The sequence below is a fragment of the Pituophis catenifer genome, unplaced genomic scaffold (genome assembly GCF_029215685.1).
Source record: "Pituophis catenifer annectens isolate HBS135680 unplaced genomic scaffold, rPitCat1.0.hap2 SCAF_3, whole genome shotgun sequence".
NCBI classification, from domain to species: Eukaryota; Metazoa; Chordata; class Lepidosauria; order Squamata; family Colubridae; genus Pituophis; species Pituophis catenifer.
Genome location: NW_027256883.1, coordinates 162,701,619 through 162,728,052, shown reverse-complemented (window position 1 = coordinate 162,728,052; position 26,434 = coordinate 162,701,619). Strand labels below are relative to the sequence as shown.

The 26,434-nt window shown below is 39.8% G+C and overlaps 2 protein-coding genes across 2 annotated transcripts in view; both read left to right on the top strand.

Moving 5' to 3' along the window:
* Positions 1-4,476: 4,476 nt before the first annotated feature.
* Positions 4,477-5,870, top strand: GPR61 (G protein-coupled receptor 61). The gene has a single exon (XM_070939662.1). It carries the CDS (start codon positions 4,477-4,479, stop codon positions 5,839-5,841), a length of 1,365 nt encoding a protein of 454 aa, XP_070795763.1. The 3' UTR covers positions 5,842-5,870.
* Positions 5,871-15,457: 9,587 nt separating this feature from the next.
* The window catches only part of GNAI3 (G protein subunit alpha i3), a 30,966-nt gene continuing 19,989 nt past the window's right edge, over positions 15,458-26,434 (top strand). The window contains exon 1 of the mRNA XM_070941443.1: positions 15,458-15,662. Within this exon, the coding sequence (XP_070797544.1) occupies positions 15,545-15,662 (118 nt within the window). The 5' untranslated portion in view covers positions 15,458-15,544. The remainder of the gene's footprint in view (positions 15,663-26,434) is intronic.

The window sequence follows — 26,434 nt, the reverse complement described above, 5'->3', positions numbered from 1 at the left end:
TGATAGCAATGACCAGGAAGACCTTTTCCCAGCTTGTTTCCTTTCCTAGATTGTCTGAGCCCTTCACACAATCACTCAGGCCCTCATCACCTCATGCAATGCATTTAGCACAGATGGGTGAGGAGATAGGTGGCTGCTATGAAGGCCTCATGAAGGTCTTGTGAAGGGCCAGCATATGCCTAGGTTGGGCTCACCTCATCAGTAATAGTGGGAAGATGATGGTAGACGTCAGCTGGGGACAGTGGGGGAGGCTGGGGCAGCAGGGGTGGCCGAGTGCAGGGCAACAGGGCAGCAGGGGCACTAAATGCAGGGTGGCCAAAATGGCAGAGATGGGGGGGTAGATAGGTGGGGGGAGTAGAGAGTTGAGGCCACGATCATAAATGTGGTTGGGCTGCCAAGCACCCAAATTTTGGTTATATGATCATGGAGGGTCACATTGCAATGACTGTAATTTTGAGAACCGGTCATAACTACCATTTGTTCAGCATCATCGTAACTTTGAACAGCAACTGAATGAATGGTTATTAAGCAAATACTACCGGTACTGTCATCTGAAACTGAACTGGGCAAATTGTGAAGTACATTAAAATCCCCTCCCCCCCGCTTTCCCTAAAAATTCCACGATGGAGCAGAAAACTGCCAATCAACCAAACGGAATTTTATGGAAATTATTCTAGGGAAACTGGTATTGAAAGCATTGTTATTTAAAAGAAACCCATGTCCCCAGGGCCTTTGCTGGAATTACACATATTGGTAAAACATAATGGGGGTGTTTTGTTTGGTTTAAGGCAATGTGTGAATATAGCCATTGTGGCTTATGCACAAAGGTTTATATCCTAATATTATGTGTAAACATAGCTAGCATATTTTAATGCAATAGTGTTTAATTTACTGTAATTTGAATTCAAGCAGATTGTTAAGATATAAACATTTGCAATCACATTATTATTAGTGTACTTTTACAGTATTTAGCTTTCTGCATAATTATATTCAAAAGTGGTTTCCAAGTGAAGAAAAAATATAATCATGCACAATAAATTAATACAATATAAATCACATTAATTAAAAGGGGAAAAGGAACAGACCAATTCTTCTGTAACATTGTCCCAGTGAATGTTTGGGTGAAAAGATTGATTCCTCAGTGATATAGCTGCTGGTGCCTTATGGATTTCAATGAGGAAATTATGCAGATATCACTTCAAAGTAGAACATTGTAAAGTAGGTTCACCTCGATCTATCACGAAAAAGCTTCGCTTAGGATTTTATATGTAGAATTAAAATACTGAATCTGGATTGGGAGTTAATTGAGAGTCAGGTTGGTCTAGTGTAGGGGTATCAAACTTGATTTCATTGAGGGCCGCATCAGGGTTGTATTTGACCCAGGGGGGCAGAGTAGGTGTGGTCAGAATGGGCATGGCCTGCTCGATGTCACTCATGTCAGGGACGCCTGTGGTGGCCCGAGTGCTCTGCCAGCGAAAAGGGGGTTCCCAAGCTCTGTTTCTGGCTGCAACAGCCTCCTGCAACCCTCTGCCAGCAAAAATGGAGCTTGGGAGGGCCGCACTCTAACCCTAACCCAATACTAATTCAAAATATGCTGTCTATTTTTCAGATGGTTTATATTAGGGCTCTATGTACTTTGGAAGAAGTACTTTGGATCTGGCATAAGTGGATCATTTCCTTGCTATGTATTAAAGCAGTCTGACTTTTTTCAACCTGAAATAAAAGGATACTGTTATTTTAAAGAATCCACTCATTAAAGTTAATGCTACTCTTACAGCAACTCCACCTGTTTTTCAAGCTCAAATGGATACCTACAAAAAGTGGGGTTCCTTTAATGAAAGCTAATAAAGTTCTTTGCGTGTGCAAAGTTGAACCCCCCCCATCTGAATAACTTTTGAAACTAAATAGAATTGAGTAGCCTCAGCATATTGATAACTCAATGTCTCGAAATATGTTAATGTTTGGACAAGATAAAGCCTCGTGGCAGCAGCACATATAGTAGCTGGTTTCTGAGATCAACATTAAAAATAGGAAATGAACCACTCCGAGCTCACAGGCATAATCCTGATCAATGAGATCGAAACTACATACTGAAAAAACAAAGCAGGATCAATCAGTCATATTCCCTCTGTCTTTCTCTTGCAGGAAATCATCTGCCAAGGTCACTTAGGCTGATCTGTCCCCAATCATGCCTAAACTCAGTTTAAAAGAGTCAATGTAATCAATCGCTTTTAAGAACACAAAAAAGGAGCATAGACACCATCCTCTCAAGCATATTGCCTTAGCAAAGGATGTGTGTATCAGCATCCTTGGACCTAGGGAGGGTTATTTAGGAGAGTATAGGCAACCGGCTGTTATCAATCGATCACACAAAGGCATGTTCACTACCCTATGGATCCACTTAGTCATCCTTCTTTGGGTTTTTTTGGAAAAATCAGGACTGGCAGGGTTCAAGATGATGCATATTAGCATTTTGTCCATGTATTCTGCCTCAGATATTGAGAATGGTTCCTTATGATTAAGCCAAGTGATGAACTTTATATCTCAATATTAAAACCATGTTAAAATTGGCATGAAGATGAATGACACTTTTTCCATCAAAGTGCCTTTGCAGATGTGTCACAGCAGATTTTGGAGGTCTCTAACATGTTTTATAGGATATATAACTCTTTAATCACTCTAACAAGTTCTCTTGGATGGCTACTTGAGGATGCAATGGAAAGCAAAATTATGTACATGAATGTCTATCTGATCAATTCATGGCAAGTTAGCATTTACCTTCTAGCTATCTCTCAGATAGTATTATTACCCAGTCTATCCCAGAAAACGTTGCTCCAGAACACTAGAGAGGGATCTTAAGAATAATCTTCTCAGTGGTCCATTTTATTTCAACGCTACATAGAACAACAAAGGTGTTGACAGGACCATCACTCAAAACATTCCAAAGTCTGTGGAGACCAACTGTCTTTGTAAAGATTTCTTTTCTATAGAAAGACAATAATATATTAAGAGCTGACCCTTAACATTCACCACCAGATGATGGCCGCATTAAGATAGTGAGCAACTGCTAACTCTTGCTTTGCAGTATCTAACTATTTACCCTACCTGCAAAGAAAAAATAAATAAGTCAAGGATATGCCTTGTTTCTTTGTTTGACAAAACAAACCTATGGTTATCACATGAAATTCAAAACTTCTTGAATAAGGGCAGTCCCAACATACATTTTAAAAATCCTTCTGTTGAAGCCACCACAGCCCTCTTGTTTAGACAGCTGTGTGGGCTGAATACTAATAGTAAACATAGTGTATCCTTAACCAAACCCCAGGAAAAGGCTTTCATCATCTTTGAAGAAGTTTTTTTTTTGGTCAGTAAGATTTGATGGATCTCAACAATTCTTACAGTCATGATTGAAGCTGTACTCAAAAAGGTATGTACTCTATTCAGAGTAGTTACCCATCTTCTAGGAGTGCACACAAGGTTAGCGCTTTCATCTGCAATCATAGCATGTGGTAATTCCACTCAGAGAGCTGAGTAAAAGAGGAAGGAGCCAAATAGAGTGCTGGTCTGCTGTGTATCTCTTCTGTCTTTTAAATGTCTTCCTCTCTCTGTGTGATCATCCACACTGGGATTTCTACTCTCTTCTGCCCCATCTTCCCACTGCCGAGATATCTCCTGCATGCTTCACATTATTAACCTGGAAAGAAAATGGGCCGGTAATGCATAAAATAAAAATAAAATAAAAATTGCATATTCAGAAACAATTCAACTTAACCCCTGATTTTATGCAGGATAAATGTATGGTTAGATGCACATTCTCATTTAGGACTCAACTCTCAGTAGGCTGGGGGCCGAACTCAGAATCCTATTCTCCTCTCTTGGGAACACCCACTACTAGGTCCCCTGAAACAGACCATACTCATTATTTTCCAGAAAGTTCAAAGGGCCTGACTTTCACAGCAACCGTCCAAGTGGTTCCCCTGAAGGACAATCTGCTTTAAAGGTAGAACTGCCCATTTTAGTCAGCCCCATTTTAGTAACGCTGCCAGTGGAACAGTTTTGGTTAACCCAGATGTTTAATCTTTAAATATATCTGTATTTCTTTCAGGTGCAAACATTTGCCCCGGAAACAGCATGTTGCAAAATGCAGTAAAGCCTTATACACTTAGCAAGGAAGGGACTGTTCTTCAGGCTGGGTCCCACGGACTTTCTACACTGCCATGCTATTATATCCTATGACATACAATCAAGATGAAACAGATTTGGTGAATTAAGCAGAGCCCCTGATTATAATGGCTCATAGAACTGTGTGGTACTGGAAAGTATAAGTACCCCAAAGACCTGCTGGACTTGAATGTTGGCAAACGAAATGGCTCGTGGCTGCTTGCACACCACCATCTCTCTTGATTCTCTTTGATTACTTTCTGGGGACCCAGAATAGGATGGGTGATGGACTTGTAAAGGGAGGTGCTAATCTCCATGGAGCCTTCTCTTCCCACCCCGTGGGTACGAAATCCTGCCAGGATCAGAAGACTGCTTCAGACATCCCAGAGTTCTATGCTTCTCAATTCTAGCCTAGACACCAAGCCCAGAGATGTGGCCTCCGAGTCTGTGGGTCTCTTCTTCATGCTTTTGATTGATTTGACAGCCATTGTGGGCAATGTAGCAATTATGACGGTCATTATCAAAACCCCAGCACTGAGGAAGTTTGTTTTTGTGTTCCACCTCTGCTTGGTGGATCTTTTGGCTGCTATTACCCTAATGCCTCTAGCCATGCTGTCCAGCTCAACTTTCTTTGATGGCACAGTCTTTGAGGATGCCATATGTCATACCTATCTTTTCCTGAGTATTTGCTTCATCACCATGTGCATCCTTTCAATCTCAGCTATTAACGTAGAGCGCTACTACTATGTGGTGCACCCCATGCGCTATGAGGTCAAAATGACTGTAAGCCTGGTGGTCTGTGTCCTGATTGGTGTCTGGATCAAGGCAGTAGTTATGTCCATCATCCCCATCCTGGGATGGCTTTCCCAAGACCATATCAATAGATCCCTAGCCTACAATGGACAGACCTGCTCCTTGCAGTGGAGCCGAAGTGCCTACTGCAAGTTTTTTGTGATTTTCTTTGCTGTTTTCTACTTCCTCCTGCCGGTTTCCATTATTTTGGTGGTCTACTGTAATATGTTTAAAGTGGCCAGAGTGGCTGCCATGCACCATGGTCCACTTCCCACTTGGATGGATACCCCACGGCAAAGATCAGAATCTCTTAGTAGTAGGTCCACAATGGTGACTAGTTCAGGAGCCCCTCGAACTACCCCTCAGAGGACGTTTGGGGGTGGGAAGGCTGTCATCATCTTCCTAGCAGTGGGGGGACAATTTCTCTTCTGCTGGTTGCCCTATTTCTCCTTCCATCTCTACTCAGTGCTGAGCTCCCATTTTCCTGGCCAGCAGACGGAGAATGTGGTCACTTGGATTGGTTATTTTTGCTTCACGTCCAATCCTTTCTTCTATGGATGCCTCAACCGACAGATCAGAGGAGAGCTCAGCAAGCACCTCACCTGTTTCTTCAAGCAACCACCAGAGGAGAATCTCAGGTTACCCAGCAGAGAAGGTTCCATTGAGGAGAACTTCTTGCAGTTCCTGCAAGGGACAGGTTGCCACGCTGAGGCCAGAAATGCTCTTACCCAGCCTAGCCCCAAAAGGGACCAAGCTACCATTGATTTCCGGATCCCAGGGCAAATTGCAGAAGAGACCTCAGAGTTCCTGGAGCAGCACATGAACAGTGATATCACTGCCTCCGATAACTACATCAGAGCAGCACGTTCACCGAAGCCTGACCTGTAGCTAGGTTTCTTCTTCTTCTTCTTCTTCTTCTTCTTCTTCTTTTTTTGCACTTGACAATCTTGATTTATCAATGTGTGAAATGCAGAATATGGCAGCCGAGGAAGAATGTGTATGTTTGTATATGGGGGAGTATTTAATAAATACACCATGGCAATTGGAACCCTTTCTCTCCAATGTGCTGCTCAAGTAAACCCACACACACAAAATCAGCTGCTAATAGTATTCAGTTAATTTCGTTTAATTTTGACTAATACAGAATGTTGATTGCTCACCCGCCCCATCAACTCATTCTTAACCTTTGTAGTTGGAAACATCACTATTCTGAATATTTTATTTTCTTCTTTCTTTCTTTCATTTGTCTGTTTGTTTGTTTGTTCCTTCATTTCTTCCCTCCCTTCTCTAGTAATTGTTATCTTCTGCTTTGGACTCTTTCCATCCACCTTCTAATCAAGGCTGTCTTTGACTTGTAGGATTATAAATGAGAGGGCTCACTGGTATTTGGGCTAGGCATGACTGAGCTACAAAAAGGCCCAGGGACAGGCAGAAGCAACAACTGGGTGAACAACTGACCTTTATATTGTAGGAACACATTTTACAGCTCCACATTCTCCTGTTCTGAATTGTCTTACTATTAAAGAAGTCAACAAATCTAAGGAAGATACAGGAAGCTTTCTCTGTAGTTAAAAGTAAACAAACCATGGATGATCTCAGTGGCTGGATTCCTTTGTTACACCAAGCCAAAATAAAATAAACCAGTTGGTTTAATTCAGATGGAACTAACTAATTCAGATGATTCTAATGTCAGATTAGAACTATGACTTTAATTGCAATGAGTTTACATTCCATTGGTAAAATGAAGCCTATGATCTGGTTCACACATTGCTTTAAGCTGTTACATATAGGTAGTCCTCCACTTGCAACCACAATCGAGCCCAAAATTTCCATTGTTAAGCAAGACAGTTGTTAAATGAGTGTCTCAAAAACACATTTAGCTGTGTCACCATTGGCTATCCTGGGTCAGAATCCTGACAGATGTTGTTCAGCAACAACTGGAAGAACACATGTTCCCCTAGTTCATTTCATGCCCATCTAAGGTAATCACGGCTTCTCCTGGGCTATGTCATAGCACCAATGCTTCTCTATTGCCTATCCAGCACAATTTCTCCTTTTCCTGTATGGTAAGGTGACCAGATTTTAACATTGGTAAAGAGGGACATTGTGGGCGTGGCTTATTTTGTGGGCGTGGCTAGCTGGTCATGTGACTGGGTGGGCGTGGCTAGCTGGTCATGTGACCGGGTGGCCATGGCTATGTGTATAGGGACTACTCAGAGGGCTGGAAAGTCATTTCTGACAGGTCCTCACACTTTTGACTGGTCCTCACACTTATGACCATCCTCACATTTATGCCCGTGCAGCATTCCTAACAACCATGTCACTCATTTCACAACTGCTTCTCTTCACCATGGTGACAAGATAGGGCAAAAACGTAAAATGTGAGGACAGTCGTAAGTTCGAGGACTGGTCAAAAATGCGAGGACCAGTCAAAAATAACTTTTTCAGCCCTCTGAGTAGTCCATATGCACAAAAGGACTAACCAGAGGGCTGAAAAAAGTCATTTCTGACAGGTCCTCACACTTTTGACTGGTCCTCACACTTATGACCATCCTCACATTTATGCCCGTGCAGCATTCTTAACAACCACGTCACTCATTTCACAACTGCTTCTCTTCACCATGATGACAAGATAGGGCAAAAATGTAAAATGTGAGGACAGTCGTAAGTTCGAGGACTGGTCAAAAGTGCGAGGACCAGTCAAAAATAACTTTTTCAGCCCTCTGAGTAGTCCATATGCATAAAAGGATACAGTAATTGAGAGGGATGAAGGAAGGGAAGGGAAATTAGAGTAGGAGTGACGGTTAAGAGAGGGAGGAAGAGAGGAGGAGAAGGAGAAAGGAAGAGGAAGTAGGGAGGAGAAGAAGAGGGGGGGGAAGAGAAAGTAAGAAGGAAAGAAAAGAGAGGTGGTAGGTTTGAGGAGAAAGATTGCTGTACAATAAAAAAGATGAAAGGGAAGAAAGCCAACCCCAAACAAATATAAAGATATTAAGATAAAGAATGAATTGTTAAACTTTAAAGAATAAAAGAGAACAAATATGAATAAATAGCAATAATTAGAAACACACATACATACAATGTATTTTCTTTGAACAGAATATTTGGCTGGTTCACAAATTTAAACAGTGTTTAGTCATTTCAATTAAATTTACAATTTCTATATTTCCTTTTTGCCATATTTATTCCTCATCTATTTTTTTAAAAAAACAATATTACCCTTCATCCTCATCTCTAATCTTAATCAAATTCAATTTTTCCCTTCTATTCTATTTTATACCCCTTCCCATTGTCATCTATTTTTATATCCATCCTCACATTGGTTAATTATGTAATTATGTAATACAGTTGTTTAATACAAATTCAACATTTTAATATAAATCAATTAGTTATATAACTATCTTTTTTGTATATTAATCAATATGAACATGAATATTCCAATTATTTCCATGCAATCCAATTTCTTACAAATCAATTAATTATACTTACCAATAATAATAAACCAAATAATTTCCCCCATATATTCCTCCAAACCACAACTTAACCATTTCTGCTTTCAACACATTATACAATTAATAATATCTCAATTATTACAATTCCCTAGTTAAAAAGAGCTTTTTTTTCTTTTGTGTTTTAAAATCTTGAACTCTCCTCTTTTGCCCTAAATAATTTTCCATTGTTTGCACTTACCTTTTTTGGTGAGGAAAAGGAAAATAAATCTGCTGCCTAATTTTCCAACGTTGCAAGCAAACCGCAAAGCCAACAGCCTGTTTTACTTTCACTTTCGTTTTGAGCTTGGTTTGCACAAAGAGGAAAAAGAAACTGAGCAATTTAGCAAGAGCAGAGCCCTGTGCAAATCAGCTGAGAGGGGGAAGCCGAGCTAATTAACGTAGGGCGGCCCTTTGAAGCCCCGTGGCAAGAGTTTAAACAGGTTTTTTCCCTCTAGCCATCAGCGGGGATTCAGGAGGCAGCCGGGAACCAGGAGGCAGAATGAAAAATCGGGACTTTTTTAAAACGCCGCGGGACGCGGGACAAATTGCTCAAAAGCGGGACTGTCCCGCCAAAAGCGGGACGTCTGGTCACCTAACTGTATGGCCTTCTGATAGCATATCACAATTTTGGCCTAGAAGTTTAGGATTCCAGGATGAATGAAAACTTCATAACCCCCTTCTGTGTATTCAGTCCTACCACACATCCTTCCTGCTGTCAGACATCTTGTTTTAATTTGTGCTGTCCGTGAGGTGCCCTGAAAATTATACCCATCCATAGAAAGCTATAGTTCAAAAACATTTGGGTGAATCCCTCGTGCCAGTTAGTGCCTCCTTTTGACCTGGAGTAATTTTACTATAAAGAATTGCTGGCACTTCAGAAATAATCATCTTTCCCTACTTCCTTCTTCAAATTTAAGTAGTAGGTTGAAACGACATTAGTTCAATTGCCTTTTTTTTTTCTTTGTAAGTTGTTTATTGTTCATCTCACATGAGTCCTGATGGAAGGAACTTTGAGAATACAAAATACTATTTTTGCTATAGTTTGAGCTGCAAACATTTTATTTTCAATAGCGATTACTTTTGGTTCAGTTCCTCTGGATACTGTAGCCAAAGACTTCAAAAAATGAGCCTTCTGTAACCAGGTATCCTCTATCTATGTAAGAAAATAAACTCTCAGCATTCCCTGCCAGCAATGACCATGGTTATTGAGAATTTTGGGAACTGCTTTCTCTCTACATTGAGAAGGTACCAGATGGTGATATTAAAACTACATGACGTGACAAATATAGTAACAATCTTAAGGAAGCAAAACTGGTCAGTTCAGAGAGTACAGAAAATTGACAAGTGCGCCAGGAATTTGCAGTGCATAAGAGTATTCCCTAACTTCCATATAATTGTGCAATCCTGCAATCTCATCCACCAGGAGTAACCTTTTCTGACCTTAAAATGCTCTCCAATGATGTGTATGTGTGTCTAGAGCTGCTTGTTTCAGTTTCTCAGTGTTCATTTTTCCTTTTATATACTGTAGTCTTCGTATGTTTACCAGAACCGTTTGTTAGGTTGTGCCACATTAAAGTCTCAGGAAGCAAAAGAAAGTTAAACCAAAAGTTCAGTGGAAATTGGCACAATAGACAGACCCATCCTAATCTCTACGTTTCTCAATTCTTTCCATGGGTGTGTGTGGGTGTGTATTTCCCAATAACACAGTTTTCTACTGTTAACATTTTCTCCTTCATACAAGGCCAGCAAGAAGAAAAGTAAATTAAATATCACAATTCAAAAATTGTTAAATTATGCAAAATTGTGCTAAATATCCCAATATTCAGAATATATTTTCTCTCCAAAATCTTTCTGGATCATATATAACATTTTCATGGCTTCATTTTGCAAGAAAAGGAAGCTATTTTAATGTAGGACAACTGAAGCCTAGAGCAAGAAATAAAATGGTTATTTATTTGACAAATGTTTGGTGCCTGTGTGTGATGGGCTCTCTGCTGATCAAATGAGAACAAAAGGTTTCAGTTAAGAAAATGATTGTCTCAATAACGTTCAGACAAGGTGCTGTTTCAACACTGCCTAACTTCAAATAGGAAAGATGTGCTGGCTTCATTTTTGAGTGACAAAGTGGAATTTTATTCCAGAGAACATTATTTTCTCTCTCTGCTAGTGTTTATTTATTCTTTTTCAGGTTCTTGGATCCATTTTAATGAATGCCCTTGGGGATTAAGAGAAGAAGTGGGGTTCAGAGGAGCTCCAGTTTGCATATAGCACCTGACAATTTTTCCGGAGACTCCTTTGAATCTTGGTTTCTTGCCCATTTACCTTTTGAAGTCATATAACCGGTTTTGCTGAACAAGAGTATGAAATCCAGATGTTTGGGAGTGGCATTGACAAAGGGCAGACCTGAGATATTCAGACAGGGGATATTAAAATCCATATTAAAATTTGCAGATTGCGCTCCTCTGGGACTATCAGATTGGGGCTGTGAGATGACTGCAAAGAATTTTGCTGCTGTTAATGACTATCTAGATATTTACAGGCTGGATATGGACTCAGATACAAACTAAACTCTGTAGCCACACTGACATTCATTACACACCGGGATATATTCTATGAGTCTGAATCTCATAGAAGAATTCAGATGTTCTGTTAAATCCTTTCCAAACACGGTAAATGGCAAACACTGACATAAAACCTAACTCTTTCTTGTCCTGTGATATTAGTGGTAACACTGAATGTTGTCTGACTGTCTGTCTGTCTCTCTCTCAAAATAGGATATCACCATTTCACAGTCTGAAGACAGCCAAAATGCCAAACTGACTGTTGATTCTTCTTTCTATAATTGGTAACACAATAATATTTTTCCCTTTACTTAAGGGACATTGGAAACTGATGAGGTCTGAGAGTAAAAGTTTGTGAGGATGACTAGTTCTGCCACCTCTTCAAAACACAATCTAGTGACAAATACATAACCTTTATCCTTTTTCTTTATTCAGTCAAATGGCATCGCCATTTTATTCATCTGCTTTTTGAAAGCACTTCACTTGGAGAAACCACTGTCTCAAAAAGTAAAAGGATTTGTAAAAATCAAGCAAGATTAATATTGCAAAGTGCAAGTTTTTAGAGATCAACAGGATGGGAAATCCCATGTCCATCTGTAGTTCTGTTCAAATTTCTTTACTGACTGTTAGTAGGGAGTCCCAAACAAAAGACATTGTTGAAGCATTTGAACCAGAGATGGCTTCAGGACTCTTGAACTTCCCAAATACCTGCTTTACTTTCGTCCAGGTTCAAATCTCAAATGGGAATAAACTTTATGAATATCTACTGTACCCCTTAAATCCATCTATTCAAAAGGCTGATTCACAAGTTACAGGAGGTTGTTTAGGTCCAGCAGCAGGAGGAAAAAAGATGGCAGCTGGACATGTGTGATTAAAGGCTTGCCCTTAATTACATGCACCATAGGTTCAACATATATACAAAAGGGCAGGATTCCTATCACATGAGTGACACTGCCATTTTGACTTTTTTGACACTCCAAATGCCTCTAAGAATTTTCTACAATTAGTGATGTTTGTGCCAGGGAAGTCTCTTTCTCAAATTAGTTCCCATTTCAGGGCAGCCCTTCTTCCTAAAAATGACAGCAGCAAATAAATACACAGCCTCTTTGTACAGCACTGAAAAAGGAGCTGTGAACACAATCGAGAAAAATCATGTTTTTTCTTCAACAGACATGATATAGATAGAGGGTTACTGTATAGGTAATCATTGACTTATGACCACAGTTGAGGCCAGAATTTTCATTGCTAAGGAAGGCAATTGTTAAGTGAGTTGCGCCTGATTTTATGACCTTTTATGCCATAGTTGCTAAGTGAATTACTGCAATCATTAAGTGAATTGTGTAATTGTTAACTGAATCTGATTTCCCCCATTGACTTTTCTTGATGGATGCCAGTTGTGAAGGTCACTAATGCTGATCACATGACCCCGGAATGCTGCAACCATCATGAATATATCCAGGTTCTGATCACATGACTGTGGGGATGCTGTAACAGTTGTAATTGCTAGACTCAGTCATGTCACTTTTTTCAGTGCTGTTGTAATTTGGGATGGTCACTAATGAATAGATGTAAATCAAGGACTACCTGTACACATTTATAAAATACAATTTACTAAAGGTAGTTTGTGTTCTTATACTGTAGATGTTTCTCAATTTCCCTTCCACACATTGCATATCTAATACACAGAGATGGAAACACAGTCCTTTTTATACTTCTTTTGAGCGCTTAAAATGCTTGGAAAATATATATTTTTTGCCTTTAAGCAAACTGAAAGTCAACATATTTGCATTCACTTTTAACAAAGAAATCATATGATAATAAATAATTTCTTCAGAGGTCTTTTCCTTAACTTCAATATTACAGAAATAAATATTTCATTAAAGGAAGTAGAACATATTCTGCATCTTATTTCTTGTCAATCAAGTCCACCTATGTTCGATACTTCAGAAATACTTCATAGAGGACACTAGAGGGCAACACTTGCATAGATAACTTCCTTTTTTGGAAACCAGATTGTGAAATGGCAGCAACAAACTTTGTTTCCTTTGTGAACTGCTCTTGAAATCTATTTAATAAATATCCTTCTGAAAAAGAAAAGGAATAATTTCCATGAATAGCGCCTGTGTTTTAGGTTGCAAAAGCTCAAAGGTGTTAGAAAATAATAAACAGACATTAGAATCTCTAATCCCAAAATTTAGAAGATCAAGCACTCTTCATGTTGTTGACTTTTTTGCAAAAATTAGCGCTGTACTTTTCAGATTGGGAAGCTAAAAGAATAGGGAAACTGTGTATATAGTTTCTTTTTCTGAAAAATGTTAAATTTTTTTGTGATTAGGCCAGGAGGCAGAAAGTGCAAACTATTATGGATGAGCAGAATCACTGGCTGTTGGGCGGCATGTACATTTTAATATAATTATTATTATTTTGCAAATTATTTCAATTTACAATTGAAAAGAACAAAAATGCAGGTAATTGATTGGCAATACCAGGCTACAGGAGGATAGAAAATAAAGAATTGGAGAAGATTGCAAAGTATCAAGATCTGAAAATCAAAGCTTAGGACATAAGCTGGCCACAGCGGCCCCTATGGTTACCATATCAAAAAATCACGAATGATGCTTAGAAAAATCTGTGCATTGACAAAATTTCTATCTGTCAGTTACAAAAGGCCATACTGCTTGAAGCCACACAAATACTATGCTGATACATTATGACATTCTAGGTCAGGGGTGTCAAACTCACATCATCATGGCGGCATCACATGACGTATTGGGACTTTCCCCCCCTTCGCTAAACCAGGTGGGGGGGCGTGGCCAGCACTCATCCAGCCTGCGAGGCCAGGAGCTTGACAGCCCTGTTCTAGGTTCTTGGAAGAAATCTGATAGGTATGAAGGTCAACCCCAGCTAAAGAACTGGCAGGTGTGATTTCACACTGTTGCATATATAATAATATGATCTTCAAAACATGTTTTGAGGTGTACAGAACAGAAAAGCTTACCTACGACTCTATATAATGTCCTCAACCTTTGAGGGGAATGTGCCAACTCTCTAAGGAAAACACCTGGGGGATAGGTTCTTTGGCTTTATAAATGTTAGCAGCTGATTTTTGACAAAGACCATAAAGCAGGGGTGTCAAACTCGCGTTGTCACGTCGTTGTGACATGATGTATCGGGACTTTTTCCCCCTTTGCTAAACTGGGGTGGGGGCGGGGCCAGCACATGATGCTTCTGAGCCATGGGCCGCGAGTCTGACACCCTGCCATAAAGTCTAAGCCAAAACCAAACAAATTCCATTATGTCTTAGTATGTTGTGTTGGGTTTTGTATTTTTTCCACATTGGATTGAAATCTATCAAACCTTTAGTAGGACTGGGGGTTTACAGCTGCCATATATAGGCTGATAATATCCAAAGAATCACTAGATTATCACCGAGATATCCAAATCTCTAAACCCTTTGACAACTTCTAGTGGATATTCAGATTTTTGCAATCCAGATGTGTTTTTGTAAAATAAAATTCAAGATGATGCAATTCATAATATTCATTGTGCATGAGTTTAGGACCACATTTGTATATTAATTGCAGATTCTAAGAATAACAAACGTTTAACGAAATCCTTGCTTTGCTTCTCTGACTTTGGATCGGGGTACAAAAGATTTGTAGGAGAAAAGGAATGTCAGTCTATGGTGTCAAAAAAATCAGAAGCTTAATAGCATCTTTTTCAAGTAATAATTTTTAAAAAGCATAATCTTTGGTGAGCTCCAATTCACTTAGCCATTGTATGCAGCTGTTGTGAAGTGCACTGCAATTCATGAAAACTGATGCCTTTTAATAACATTGATTAGACGGACGTCTATGGAGATTCTCAGTCATCCAGGTCATGGTTGTCCCAAAGGTGCTTTTTCAGGAGGCAACTGGACTTTCTGGTTTTTTTTTTTTTTCTTTTAAGACGTTTCACCTTCTCATCCAAGAAGCCTCTTCAGAGTTGAAGAAACTTCTTGGATGAGAAGCGAAACGCCTTCAAAGAAAAACCAGAAAGTCCAGTTGCCTCTTGAAAAAGCATCTTTGGGACATTGATTAGTCGGAAAAGGTATTGCTAAACATTTTGGAACAAAATAATGATGTTTTGTTCCAATCAGATTAACAGAGTTGGAAGGGACCTTATAGGTCATCTAGTCCAACCCCCCACTCAATCCAGACATTCCGCCTTCAAACTCTAGTACTGTTTACTGTTCATGGGCTACAGCTCCCACTATGCCCTGCGCCCGACGCGGCGGGTGTCCAGAAGTCACCCCTTTCCAGTGCTTGGCGGTGAGGCAAGACCCGCGTTTCGACTACACTTCCCAGAGGGCAATTCGCTTCTGGTCGGGCTGTGATTTGAAAGGAGGAAGTAGGCTGGTTTCCGGTGGCGCTTCTCTTTCCTCCCTCCTCCTCCTCCTCCCCCCCACCCCCCTCCTCTCCAGTTTCCTCCCCTCCCGACTTCTGCGGCCGTTGAGGAGCGCCAGGGGTGCCAGTCGCCCGCCTCGCCCGTCCTGTCGCCGCGATGGGCTGCACGTTGAGCGCCGAAGATAAAGCGGCGGCCGAGCGAAGTCGGATGATCGACCGCAACCTTCGCGAGGACGGGGAAAAGGCGGCCAAGGAGGTGAAACTGCTTCTCCTCGGTAAGGAGGAAGAAGGGCTGAGGCGGAGGGTGGGGCCCGGGCCTGCCCCGCTCAGCCTCTCCCGGGCAGAGTGAGGGGAAAGGCGGCGGCGGCGGCTGTCAGGGGCCCAGCTGGGCTCTCCTCATCGCGCGGCCTGTTCGCTTGTAGCGGCTTTTGTTCGTTGCGCGTCCCCGGCTGCTCCTCGGCGGCCCGGGCAAGCGGGTGGGCGTTTCGTGGCTGACGGTCTTCCGTTGCCCTCAGGCAGGCACGGAGGAAGTGAGCCCGACCCGATCCAGGCGTATCCTCGGGATCCGCGCTGCCTCCCTTTTGGCGGAGCAAAGCGGGAGGGGGAGGGGGGGAGCGGGTTTTTTTTTTTTTTTTTTTTGCTTGAAAGGCGTTGTCTGAAGGGCTTAGCCCGACGGCTTTAGGGAAGGAAGTCTTCGAGGTAGCTCCAAGCGAAGAGGTCTCCTCCGGGCCTTCCTCGCTAATTAGTGGAGAGACGGCGGACACACACGCGCTCGCTTTGGTTTGTTAGACAAGTCGGATCTGGGTTTGATGGTGGAGTATGTGGAATAAGGAGACAATGAGGAAAGAAGAGATTGGACAAGCAATTGCCTGGAATGGTATTAGGGTTTCCTGCCTGAGCAGGGGTTGGACTAGAAGACCTCCAAGGTCCCTTCCAACTCCTGTTCTGTTCTACTCTATTCTCTATTCTCTTCTGTTTTCTATTCTATTCTCTCCCTCTCTCTCTCTCTATTCTGTTCTACTCTATATTCTATTCTACTCTACTCTATAGTATATATTCTATTCTATTATTTTATTCTACTCTATTATTCTATTCGACTCTATATTCTCTATTCGACTCTACATTGTTTCCTGATTGCTTATTTGTACCCTATGACTATCATTAAGTGTTGTACCTTATGATTCTTGGTGAACGTATCTTTTCTTTTATGTACACTGAGAGCATATGCACCAAGACAAATTCCTTGTGTGTCCAATCACACTTGGCCAATAAAAAAAATTTATTCTATTCTATTCTATTCTATTCTATTCTATTCTATTCTATTCTATTCTATTCTACTCTACTCTACTCTACTCTACTCTACTCTACTCTACTCTACTCTACTCTACTTTCTCTATTCTATTCACATTTCATTTTGAAAAAAGAGTTACTATATAAACAGTTAATCTGTAGTCACCTCTCTACATGGATGTATTAAAGACACTTTACTATTTAATTTATACAACTATATATATCTTTAAAAGAAAAAAAAAAGCTAAGATAAAGGAGACAGGATGAGTTTTCCGATTACTCAATAGAGATACTGACCCTAGCACCCTGGACAGCAGAGGGTTGCCATTTTATTTCCTGTGTAACAGTCTAATAAAGTCCATTTACAGGTAGTCCTTGACTACTACTACTTGTTGTGCCATATCCGTCATCGGGTGTTGGTGATCCTATTTTTATCAAGAGCCGCATGAAAAAAGTGCTGTTGAGTTTTGTCTAAACTAGTCCCTTAGATTTTGAAGCCATCATGATGTTCTTCTGCCTGGACCACATTTGCCTTCAATCTTTCCTTGGAGGATTAAGTGACGTATGCCGTAATTTTCCGAGTATTGCATCACATGTCCAAAAATGACATGTCCAAAATCTATTGACATATGTCCATAAAGGAGCCGTCATATGTCATAACAGTTGTAAAATGGATTGGTTATGTGACCATTCCAATTTTATGACCTTTTTTTGTGGCAGTCATTATACAAACCAATGGTTTGCTATGGACAATGCCAAAAATGGAAACGAACTGGTTTCTGGCAAAGCTGTTGTAAAACATGGCCATGTGACCAAGGGACTCTGCAAATAGAGTCTGCCTTAAATGCCATAAATGCACCTGTTTTGCCAAGCACTCAAAGTTTGGTCATGAGACCACAGAGGGAAACCGACCATCAGGACTTCGAATCTGGATCGTAAGTCCCCTTTTTTTGGATCAGTCATAACTTCTAATGGTCACTAAGCAACCAGTCATAAGTTGAGGACTATCTGTACTTTCTTCAAGGATTACCAGTACATTTTTCAATTGTCAACTATTTAAAGGGAAAAGGAACTAAAGAAAAAGGTTATGTCAAGATATGTGTGTATATAAATGACAGCATAATTGTTTTTCGCTGTCTGGGATCATGAGAGAAGTCTAACTTCTAGAAATGGTGAATTCCGATTGTAGTAGGTTTCTGTGGTCTTAGTTATAAAAGGGATGACAAGAAAATTGGTAATGAGTTACCATTGCCAATACTGCTACTACATTTTCTTTCTTTTTTTGTGTGTGGTTCCTTTAAAGTCAGTTTTAGAGAATGGTGACTGAAGCAAAACACTGACAAATTAAAACAAAAATCCTAGGGACAAATGGTATGAATTTGTAATGTATTTGTTGAAATGGAATTGTTTTTACAAGCAAGATAAGCAAGTACCTAGTAAAAGTAGCAATGATGCCATTCTGTCCAATTTTTTAAAAACTTCAAAATAAAAATAAGAAATAATAAAATTTCCATAGATATACACATTTAATTAGAAGTTATTGCCCATATTACTATGTTATACAAAAGTGTAAAAGTCTTGAAATCAAGTAAAGCACTGGTCCCCAACCTTTCTGGCGGGGGGGATGATTTCATATTTGCGCCCGCCGTTTGCACAAATGGAGCTTTGTTTGCTCGCCTACCGCTTGTGCAGCCCATTCCAAATGGGCTATGGACAAGTAACAGTCTGCAGATCAGGGGTTGGGGACCAGTGAAGTAGAGGATTATAAATTAGTGGATGGAGGTCAACAAGTCAGAGAATAAGAAACTTAGAGATTTCCTGGGGAATATCAATAGAAAATGGGATACTCTTAGAAGTAACATAAAACTTAATTTAACATTGAGGAAGATCTACATGCAAAGTTATTGGCAAACACTGAAATATTAACCCTAAACAGTTCTTGTTGTTGTGAAAAAAGCACTCTAGAACAGTTCAGCAACTTATGCTTTGTATATCATCTCTTTCTCTTTTTAGTTTGCTGTTTCTTAATTCGTCAAATGCTTATAAAACCACCTCAGATTAAAAAATGGGCTACTTCAAACCCTGTAATTGTTTCAAGTTTAAAACATTCCAGTTCTGCAGCTGTTTTATGCTCAAAATAAGTTGGTTCAAAATGCTTCAGTTTCGAACCATTTGCACAACTTTGATATTGTTAAAGCTTTTCTTTTATTGCTAAATCAATTTCTAAACTATGGGTTTATGCACACAAGTATATTACCTTTTAAATTCACAATGTAGTTCACAATGTAGAATCAATCCAGTGTGCTGAAGCAATGAAAATGGGAAAAACCTACTTCGGGGGATTTTAAAAAATACCTCTTGAAGTTATAATTTAAGAATTCTGTGTTGCTCTTTTCTAATTCATTTTAGTATGTCAATCTCAAAAAATACATTCTAGAGCTGAAAAAAGAAGGAAAATTATAATGCAGATACAAAATCACTTTCAAATGAAGTATTAAGCATAATTAAATATTCTGGGGCTTTATACACTTATTCAAAATTACTTTTCGCTCAGGCAGTCAAAATGATTGATTATAGGTTCAGAACAGAAAAGTTGTATTCATTCCCTTGGCTTGACCTACCATCTTTGATGGATAGTGCTATGATCCTTGTAGTGCCATGAAAAATCATTAGGCAGATTTTGTCAACCCTTGTTTTTCCAACATCAAAAGGCTTATCTCAAAGAAGCCAAAGTGGAAGTGCATCTATTAAAAATTATTAACCGTGGATTATATGCGGATAATGCTTTGGTCTCATTTATATTCAACTGAATAAAAAATAACTGTGTTAGTCTGAATGTAACTCAATTATTATTAGCAGATGTAGATAAAAATAAGAAGTATCTGTGATTCTTATCAACATTATGCCCCAAGAATATTTAACTAGTTGCAGTTGAAATAAAACAATGGACTAAGCAAGCCTTCCAGTTCATTTAGAAAGATAGTTCTTTGAAGATTTCATTAGGGGAAGTTTGTTTACATACAGTATTTGCATGTTCATATATGGTTCATGCATTGTATGTAGTGGTTGGAATTACTGTTTTCAAGGTCGCTCTTTGAGGCAAGCTCTTACATACTGGGGCTTAGGAATTGTTGATAGTATTGTGTCTTAATATTTCCTTTTTTCTATCAAGTATTCTTAATTTTATGGAGTAAGAATTATTGCCATAGTTAATTAAGTTTATGATTTATTGTTTTTTTCTGAATGAGTTTTAATTTAAGTTTATGATCTATATTGATTTCTATTTGCTTCACATTATGAATAAAAAAATATAGCAATCTATATTCATCCACATATACATTGTTTGAATTTTACATTACCTTCTTTTATTTCAGAGCAGCTGTATTAGCCCTGCTTCCTTATTTATTTCTACTAATATCATTTAGCATACCTTTATATGTTACCCAAGTCACTAAAAATACAATTGAGCAAATTGAAAATCTATATGTTGTTAAGTGGAGAAAAAAGAAATAGCCAAAACGAACAATATTACTCTTTCATTTTAGAAAAGCAGTGCAATTCCATCTTTTGAATCTTTGTTACCCATATATGTTTGCTTCCTGTTTATGAACTGACTCTCTGTCAGTATAGTGGAAAGACTGAACAAAATTATTCCCTGTAATCAGGGGTGGTATTCACTTACTTTTGCTATCGGTTCGCAAATGTGAGAGCGTGCAGAGCCTTCTGCGCATGTGTAGAGCGTCAAAAACGGGACGTGATGATTTCTGGGCGGGTGGGCGGAGCCTCCCACAACCTCCGCCACCGGTTCTCCCGAACCAGATAGAACCGGCTGAATACCACTACTGCCTGTAATCAAGGTTTAATTGTGTATTAAAACTTAGGTGCAACTTTACTGTAAGTATATTACTATATTTTCTTCCCATTTGTGTTTTTTCCCCTCCTTTTCTCCACTTTTTAGTATATTAAAGCAATTAAAAGGTAGGTTTGGTTAAAGAATCTTATAAAGCATGATATAATTTAAAAATAATATTTAATGTTAAGAGGACATTTAAACATTTTGGAAAAAGAAAAACAGTAATGGGCTGTGAGAATACATTGGGAGAGAAGAAGAAGAGCTGCAGCCTGGTCTGATAAAGAAAAATCTTAGTCCAAAGGAAGGATGGGGGTGGAGAAAGCACTTCAAAAGGGACCTTCCTTAGTTCTTTGGAAACTAAGGCAGGGGAAGGGGCAGGGAAAAGCGCTTTCAGACTTGTAAGATTCTGTTACTATAGCCCTGCAGTGAAGGTAGCATCAGTACTCATGACTTGGGTTTCCTGTCTGGATTACCTCCAGGAGCTGGCGCAAATTTGCAATTATTTTGCAAATTTGTTTGCAATTATTTACTTACTGATTCAGCTAAATTCATTTACTTCTTGGTAAATATAACTAGCCAAGTATAAATTACATGATATCTGAGCTCATAATAACTGAGCTCATAAAAGATATACCTGTAATTTCTTTGTTAATTATTCTTCAATATTCTCTATAAGGATTCCTAATATACTATTAATATAAAGGTTCAGCCATGCCTTTAATATAGAAAGGTTGTGCAGAGTGATAAATTATGCATTAATGTATGGTTTTGATTGGTAAGAATTCACTAAAATATTAAAATTTAGGAAAGATCTAAAGCTTTTAAAAGTTTGTATTTGACTTGCAAACAAATTCCTATACCTCTATTATCCTTTCCAGACACTAGCTATGGTATTTTCTTCCTAAGTATAGCTGTACTTTGGTTTTTGACAGTACAGACAGTGGAATTTCTGTCACTAAGCAATGCAGTCATAAAGTGTAAATGCATTGCTTAGCAACAGCAATCATATTTTTGCTGGCAGTTGCCAATTGTTTCTGTCAACTGAATTCTGTCATTTATTAGCTGAGGACTCATCCCATGACTCTGGGGCAGGTTGCCATGTTGTGGTTCAGGGGTTTCTTGGCACAGCCGGGCTCTGGAGCTGCAAGAAGCTCCTAAGCCATGGCCCAGCAGTGTGGCATGATTTGAAGTTGCAGCCACCCCAGAAACCTCAGCCAACCCCAGCTGGGAAGCCTCAGCTGTCCCAGCCCAGTCTCAGCCGCAGTTGCCCTCACCACTCTGTGTTCCACTGCTCTAGCTGGCCTTCACTCTTTTCTTGCTCTTCCTGCTGATTTATTTATTTATTCAGCATATGGCACGTGTTAGCCAGGGATCACCAAAGTGACTGGCTGCCTCTGTGAAAGGAACTTTTTTGAGTGGTATTGTATTTACCCGTAGGATGCCTGAATGCCAGTAGGCAAACGGGGGAGGCTCCTTTCTTGTCCCTCCTTTCTTGTTTATTCGCTCATGGAAATCAAGCCGCCAAGTTGTCAACCTCAGGCCCAGCATCTTACCACATGAGCCACAGCGGCCCACGTGGTAAGGCTTGGCCTGCGCTTGGCCACGCATTCAAGATGCAGTTGCTAACCAAGTAAGGCCATCTTCCCCAGGTCTTGTGAGAAACTTACCAAGTATAACCTCGTATAAATTACAGAAAGCCTCGTGCTGCCAGCAGCTGCCTCATGTAGAGTCAGGCTGGACATGCTTGGTTATCAACAAGAGCAAGAAGACTGCAGCTAGAGTTGGAGGGCCACAGAGTATCCAGGTGGAAAGAGCACACATGATGGGGAGTAGATGGACAATTAAGTGGAGTCAAAGTTCTTCTTCAGTCGTAAGTGTGGGTAGGCTGCCTTGAACCCCAATTTTGATCACTTGATTGCAGGGGTGCTAAAATGGCTGTAACTTCAGGAGCCAGTCATATGTCCCTTTGTTCAGTGTTACCATAACTTTGAACAATCACTGAACAAATGGTTGTAAATTGAGGTCTACCTGTACTTATTTGTTTAAAACAAAATATGTCTGTTTGCATACACATAAGGCTTTTTTAAAAATTAAACTTAATTTAAATAAAATTAATTTAAATAATTTAAATTAATTTTCAATTATTTAATTTAAATAAAATAAAATTTTAATTTTTTTAAATTAAAAAATCAGTTTGGGGGAAGTTCTCATTTAAATTATCAGAAGAAGAACTTATCATAGGTGGCTGTGCTATTTATATCCCAGCATTTGATCATTGGTAAAACCTTTATTTGAGGATCCAAACCTAATGTTAACTTAATGTTGGCACATTCTCAAGGAAAGGGTTTTTCTGGTGAGACATTTTCAGTAAACTTTTAAAGACTATCCAAATTGTATAGCAAATTTATTAATATAGACTTTTGCAAACTAAGGATTAGCAACCCCTCATCAGATATTTCCTATAGCTTGCATGGTCAAGGGACAGCCTTTATTTCTGTATTGTCATGTATAGAACTGTTTTGTATTGTATTTATATATTTCTAAAATTCTTGTTGTCATGACTTTTACTTGGGTGAAACGGTGCATCACAAAGTAACAATTTTTGAAATAAGTTATCTCAAATGGACTAATTTACAGAATGTGTTCAGAATCTAAGACCCATGACTCAGAAGGGAATGAAATTTGGGAAAATTGTGGCTGCTTCAATGCTACTGATCTCCAGCAGCTGCGCAGCATAGCAGCAGCTGTGCTCATGTGATCTTCCTTTTCAATGTTCTGTGACAGTTTCTAAGCCAGTCTCACAGTCCCTTGCTCCCTCCCCCACCCAGCAACAAGGAATTGACTCATCGTATTTGTTCTTAAAGAAGCAACAGCTTTAAGGTGCATGATAAAAGGCCTGGATATTTTTATTGCTTTATGGGCCCCTTCTCTGCCATACAAACATGTACATGTGTCTACATCTGTCTTTGTTCAGGAACTCAAGGCACATACATAGTGCTGCATCCTCCTGTATTTCTTTAAACAATCTATGAGGTACGTTGAGCTAAAAATCACCAAGTGACCGCTGTGGCAGGAAATGAAATATAAACTGGATCTCTCTGGTGTCAGTCAACTACATTAGCCATTATGCTTTGGTTCTTGTTCATCCTGTTTCATTTTTTTGACTGCTTCTATTCTGAAATTTATTGTAACCTACCATGTTTCCCTGAAAATAAGACAGGGCTTTATTTTCTTTTGACACCCGAAATATGGCCTTGGTCTTATTATCGGGGAGTCTTATTTTTGAGGTGCAAGAGGCCCCTAAACCTTGGCCCATGGCAGGGAGACTGGTGCCGGAGTGCCAACCAGCTGCTTTGCTGGTGCCGCTCAGGCCACTGCCTCCAGCAATCATGGCAGCTTTTTCGTTGCTTCCTGTGCAAACAGCACGAGGTGAGGAGGCGAGGAAGGGGGGCAAAGGGGGGAACATGCCCCACACGCACCTGCCATCCACGCGGAATGGCCTCGTAGAGGCTGCTCCCACAAAACCTAGCTTGCACGCCCTTTCTCTTAGTGGTGGCTGCAAACAGCGGCCACAAAAAACCTCTTGCCAGCCGTAGCCCTGTCAACCTGGGACTGGGGGGAGGGGGACTGGCGCCGGAGCTCCGAGCAGTGGCCGGTATGGGCTGTCTACGCAGGTAAGAAGCGGGATTGGCGTGGCCAGTTCTTACCCACAGCATTGACAGCAAGGATTGGGTCAGAGCCGCTGCTGCTGCCGCCCGAGATCAGCAGACCAGATTCGGCCAAGATCAGAGCCGGACGCACCACTGCCACTCGGAAGAAGAAGAGAGAGAGGAGGCGCTGTGAGAGAGCCCATTTCTCATGTTCTCCTTCCAGGCAGCGGCAGCGCGTTCAGCTCCCTGAACCTGGCTTGCTGATCTCAGCCGGCGAGGGGGAGTGGCAGGTGGGGAGGGTTGGGGTGGTAGAGAAGTGAGACGGGGCTCCCCTTTCTGCCTCTCCCCCCCCCCCCGGGCATGGCAGGAACCGGAAGTGAGCCCCATCTTGCTCCATGCGTCTCACTTCACCGCCCCACCCCTCCCCACAATAGTATCTATTATTGCATCAACATTGATGCCTGGTGGTAGGACAGCACATTTATGATACTCCTCAAAGTGAATGAAACTGCCCTTTTTAACATTGAAAAAAACCTTCAATACTGCAAGTTTGCTTTAACATGTGAGGCTTATTGTCTGGGATGAGAGACCCATGGTTAGGAGGGAGAGCTTTGAAACCATACGCTGGGCTCTTCATAATATATGTGGGAAGAATTAGGCCTTTGGGATAACTTTTAACTATTTGCTATGGTGATTTCAGTCAGCTTCTACCAGTTGTGAAAATGGATTTGCTTAATGACCGTTGCAAAAAAGGAGGAAAACGGTGAAATGTTGAAAAAGTCATGATGCCTCAACTTATGACCTCAATGACTTACAACCACAATTTCAGGCTCAATTGAGTTGCAAGTTGAGGACTACCTGTAGAATTACCTGAAGATAAGGTTCTGCTATGGAAGACTGTATTAATTTTATCTACCTAACTTTTGACAGTCCTGTAGAACTGTTCTCAAAGAACTGTAACCGTGTCCTCTTAATGAAATGATAAGAAAAATCAATTCCATATGCATGAGATATTTCCCTAGAATTTTAAAAAAATATTGTTTCTTTAAGGCTGTCAATGAAGGAGTTAATGCTACTCATTTCTCAATACAGCTTTTATTATTTGGCTGATAACTTCGTTTGCTGGATAATGATCACTGCTGCTTTCTATGTTATGAAATTAGCTTGACAGATTTTTTAAAGAAATATGTAATCGGAAAATCGATCTTACTGGGGTAACGAAGAAAAATATTAAAAGTGATATTAGCAAATAGAAATACAATGTTCCCTTCACTAGAAAAATGTGTTTGGGAATAACTTATGATTATACTTCTATCACAGTCCTTGTTTTGTATTATGGTTGCAGTATTGTTCTCCTTAGAAATAGTGGGAAAACACTTCTCTGTACAAGCTTCGATCACTTTGTGCTTTTTGTTGTGAAGGTTATTCTGGAAGCAGTTACATAAAGTATTGAATCAGTTATATTTTTTCCTCTTTTTTTTAACTCATGTAAAGGCTACATGTTTCCCCACAAACAATAAGCCTGTCTATATTACAGTGAGAACTACTAAATATAAAATTAACTTTGTCCTTGAGTATATTTAAATGAGTTGCAGCTTTTTGGTATAATGCTGTGTAATAGATAGCTTTAAAAACTGCTTGAAAGACTGTGACACTTCGTTCAGATGCTAAAATAAAAGTCAATGTTCACTCTTTTGATGCAGGCCTTGGAATCTTGTCAATTTTCCTGACAAAGTGAGAAAACAAAAGATTTCAAGGAATGCTGCGGTTGCCCCTCCTCTATTCTTCTCCTCAGTATGTTTTTTTCTGCATTAGACAACATGCCTATTGTTCTTTTGTTCCATTATTGAAGTCTTCCAGGAAAAACGCTGTTATGGAGAACCATTCTAGTTAGCTGACGTGCAGTGTTTTGTGATTTTCCTATTACATAAAGTGCCTGGATATTTGAGATCAGTTGTTTTGATCAACCGGTACCTCCTTCATTGAATGTTTGTTATACTTTCTTATTGACTATAATTTGGTCAATCCGTTGACCAATTGAGCTAGAGTAGTTTTAAGTCTGTTTAATTCCAGTCAAAATAAATCTGCCCATTTCTGTTTTTCTATCTGAATTTTGCAAGCGACAACATATATTAAGCCTATGTGAGTTCGAGAGTTGCAGTTCTTAGTTTGTCAGTTTGTTCATCAGCAAGATAACTTTCTTTTTTTTTAAAAAAAGTTTTTTATTTTAAAGACATGAAAAACAAAACATGTT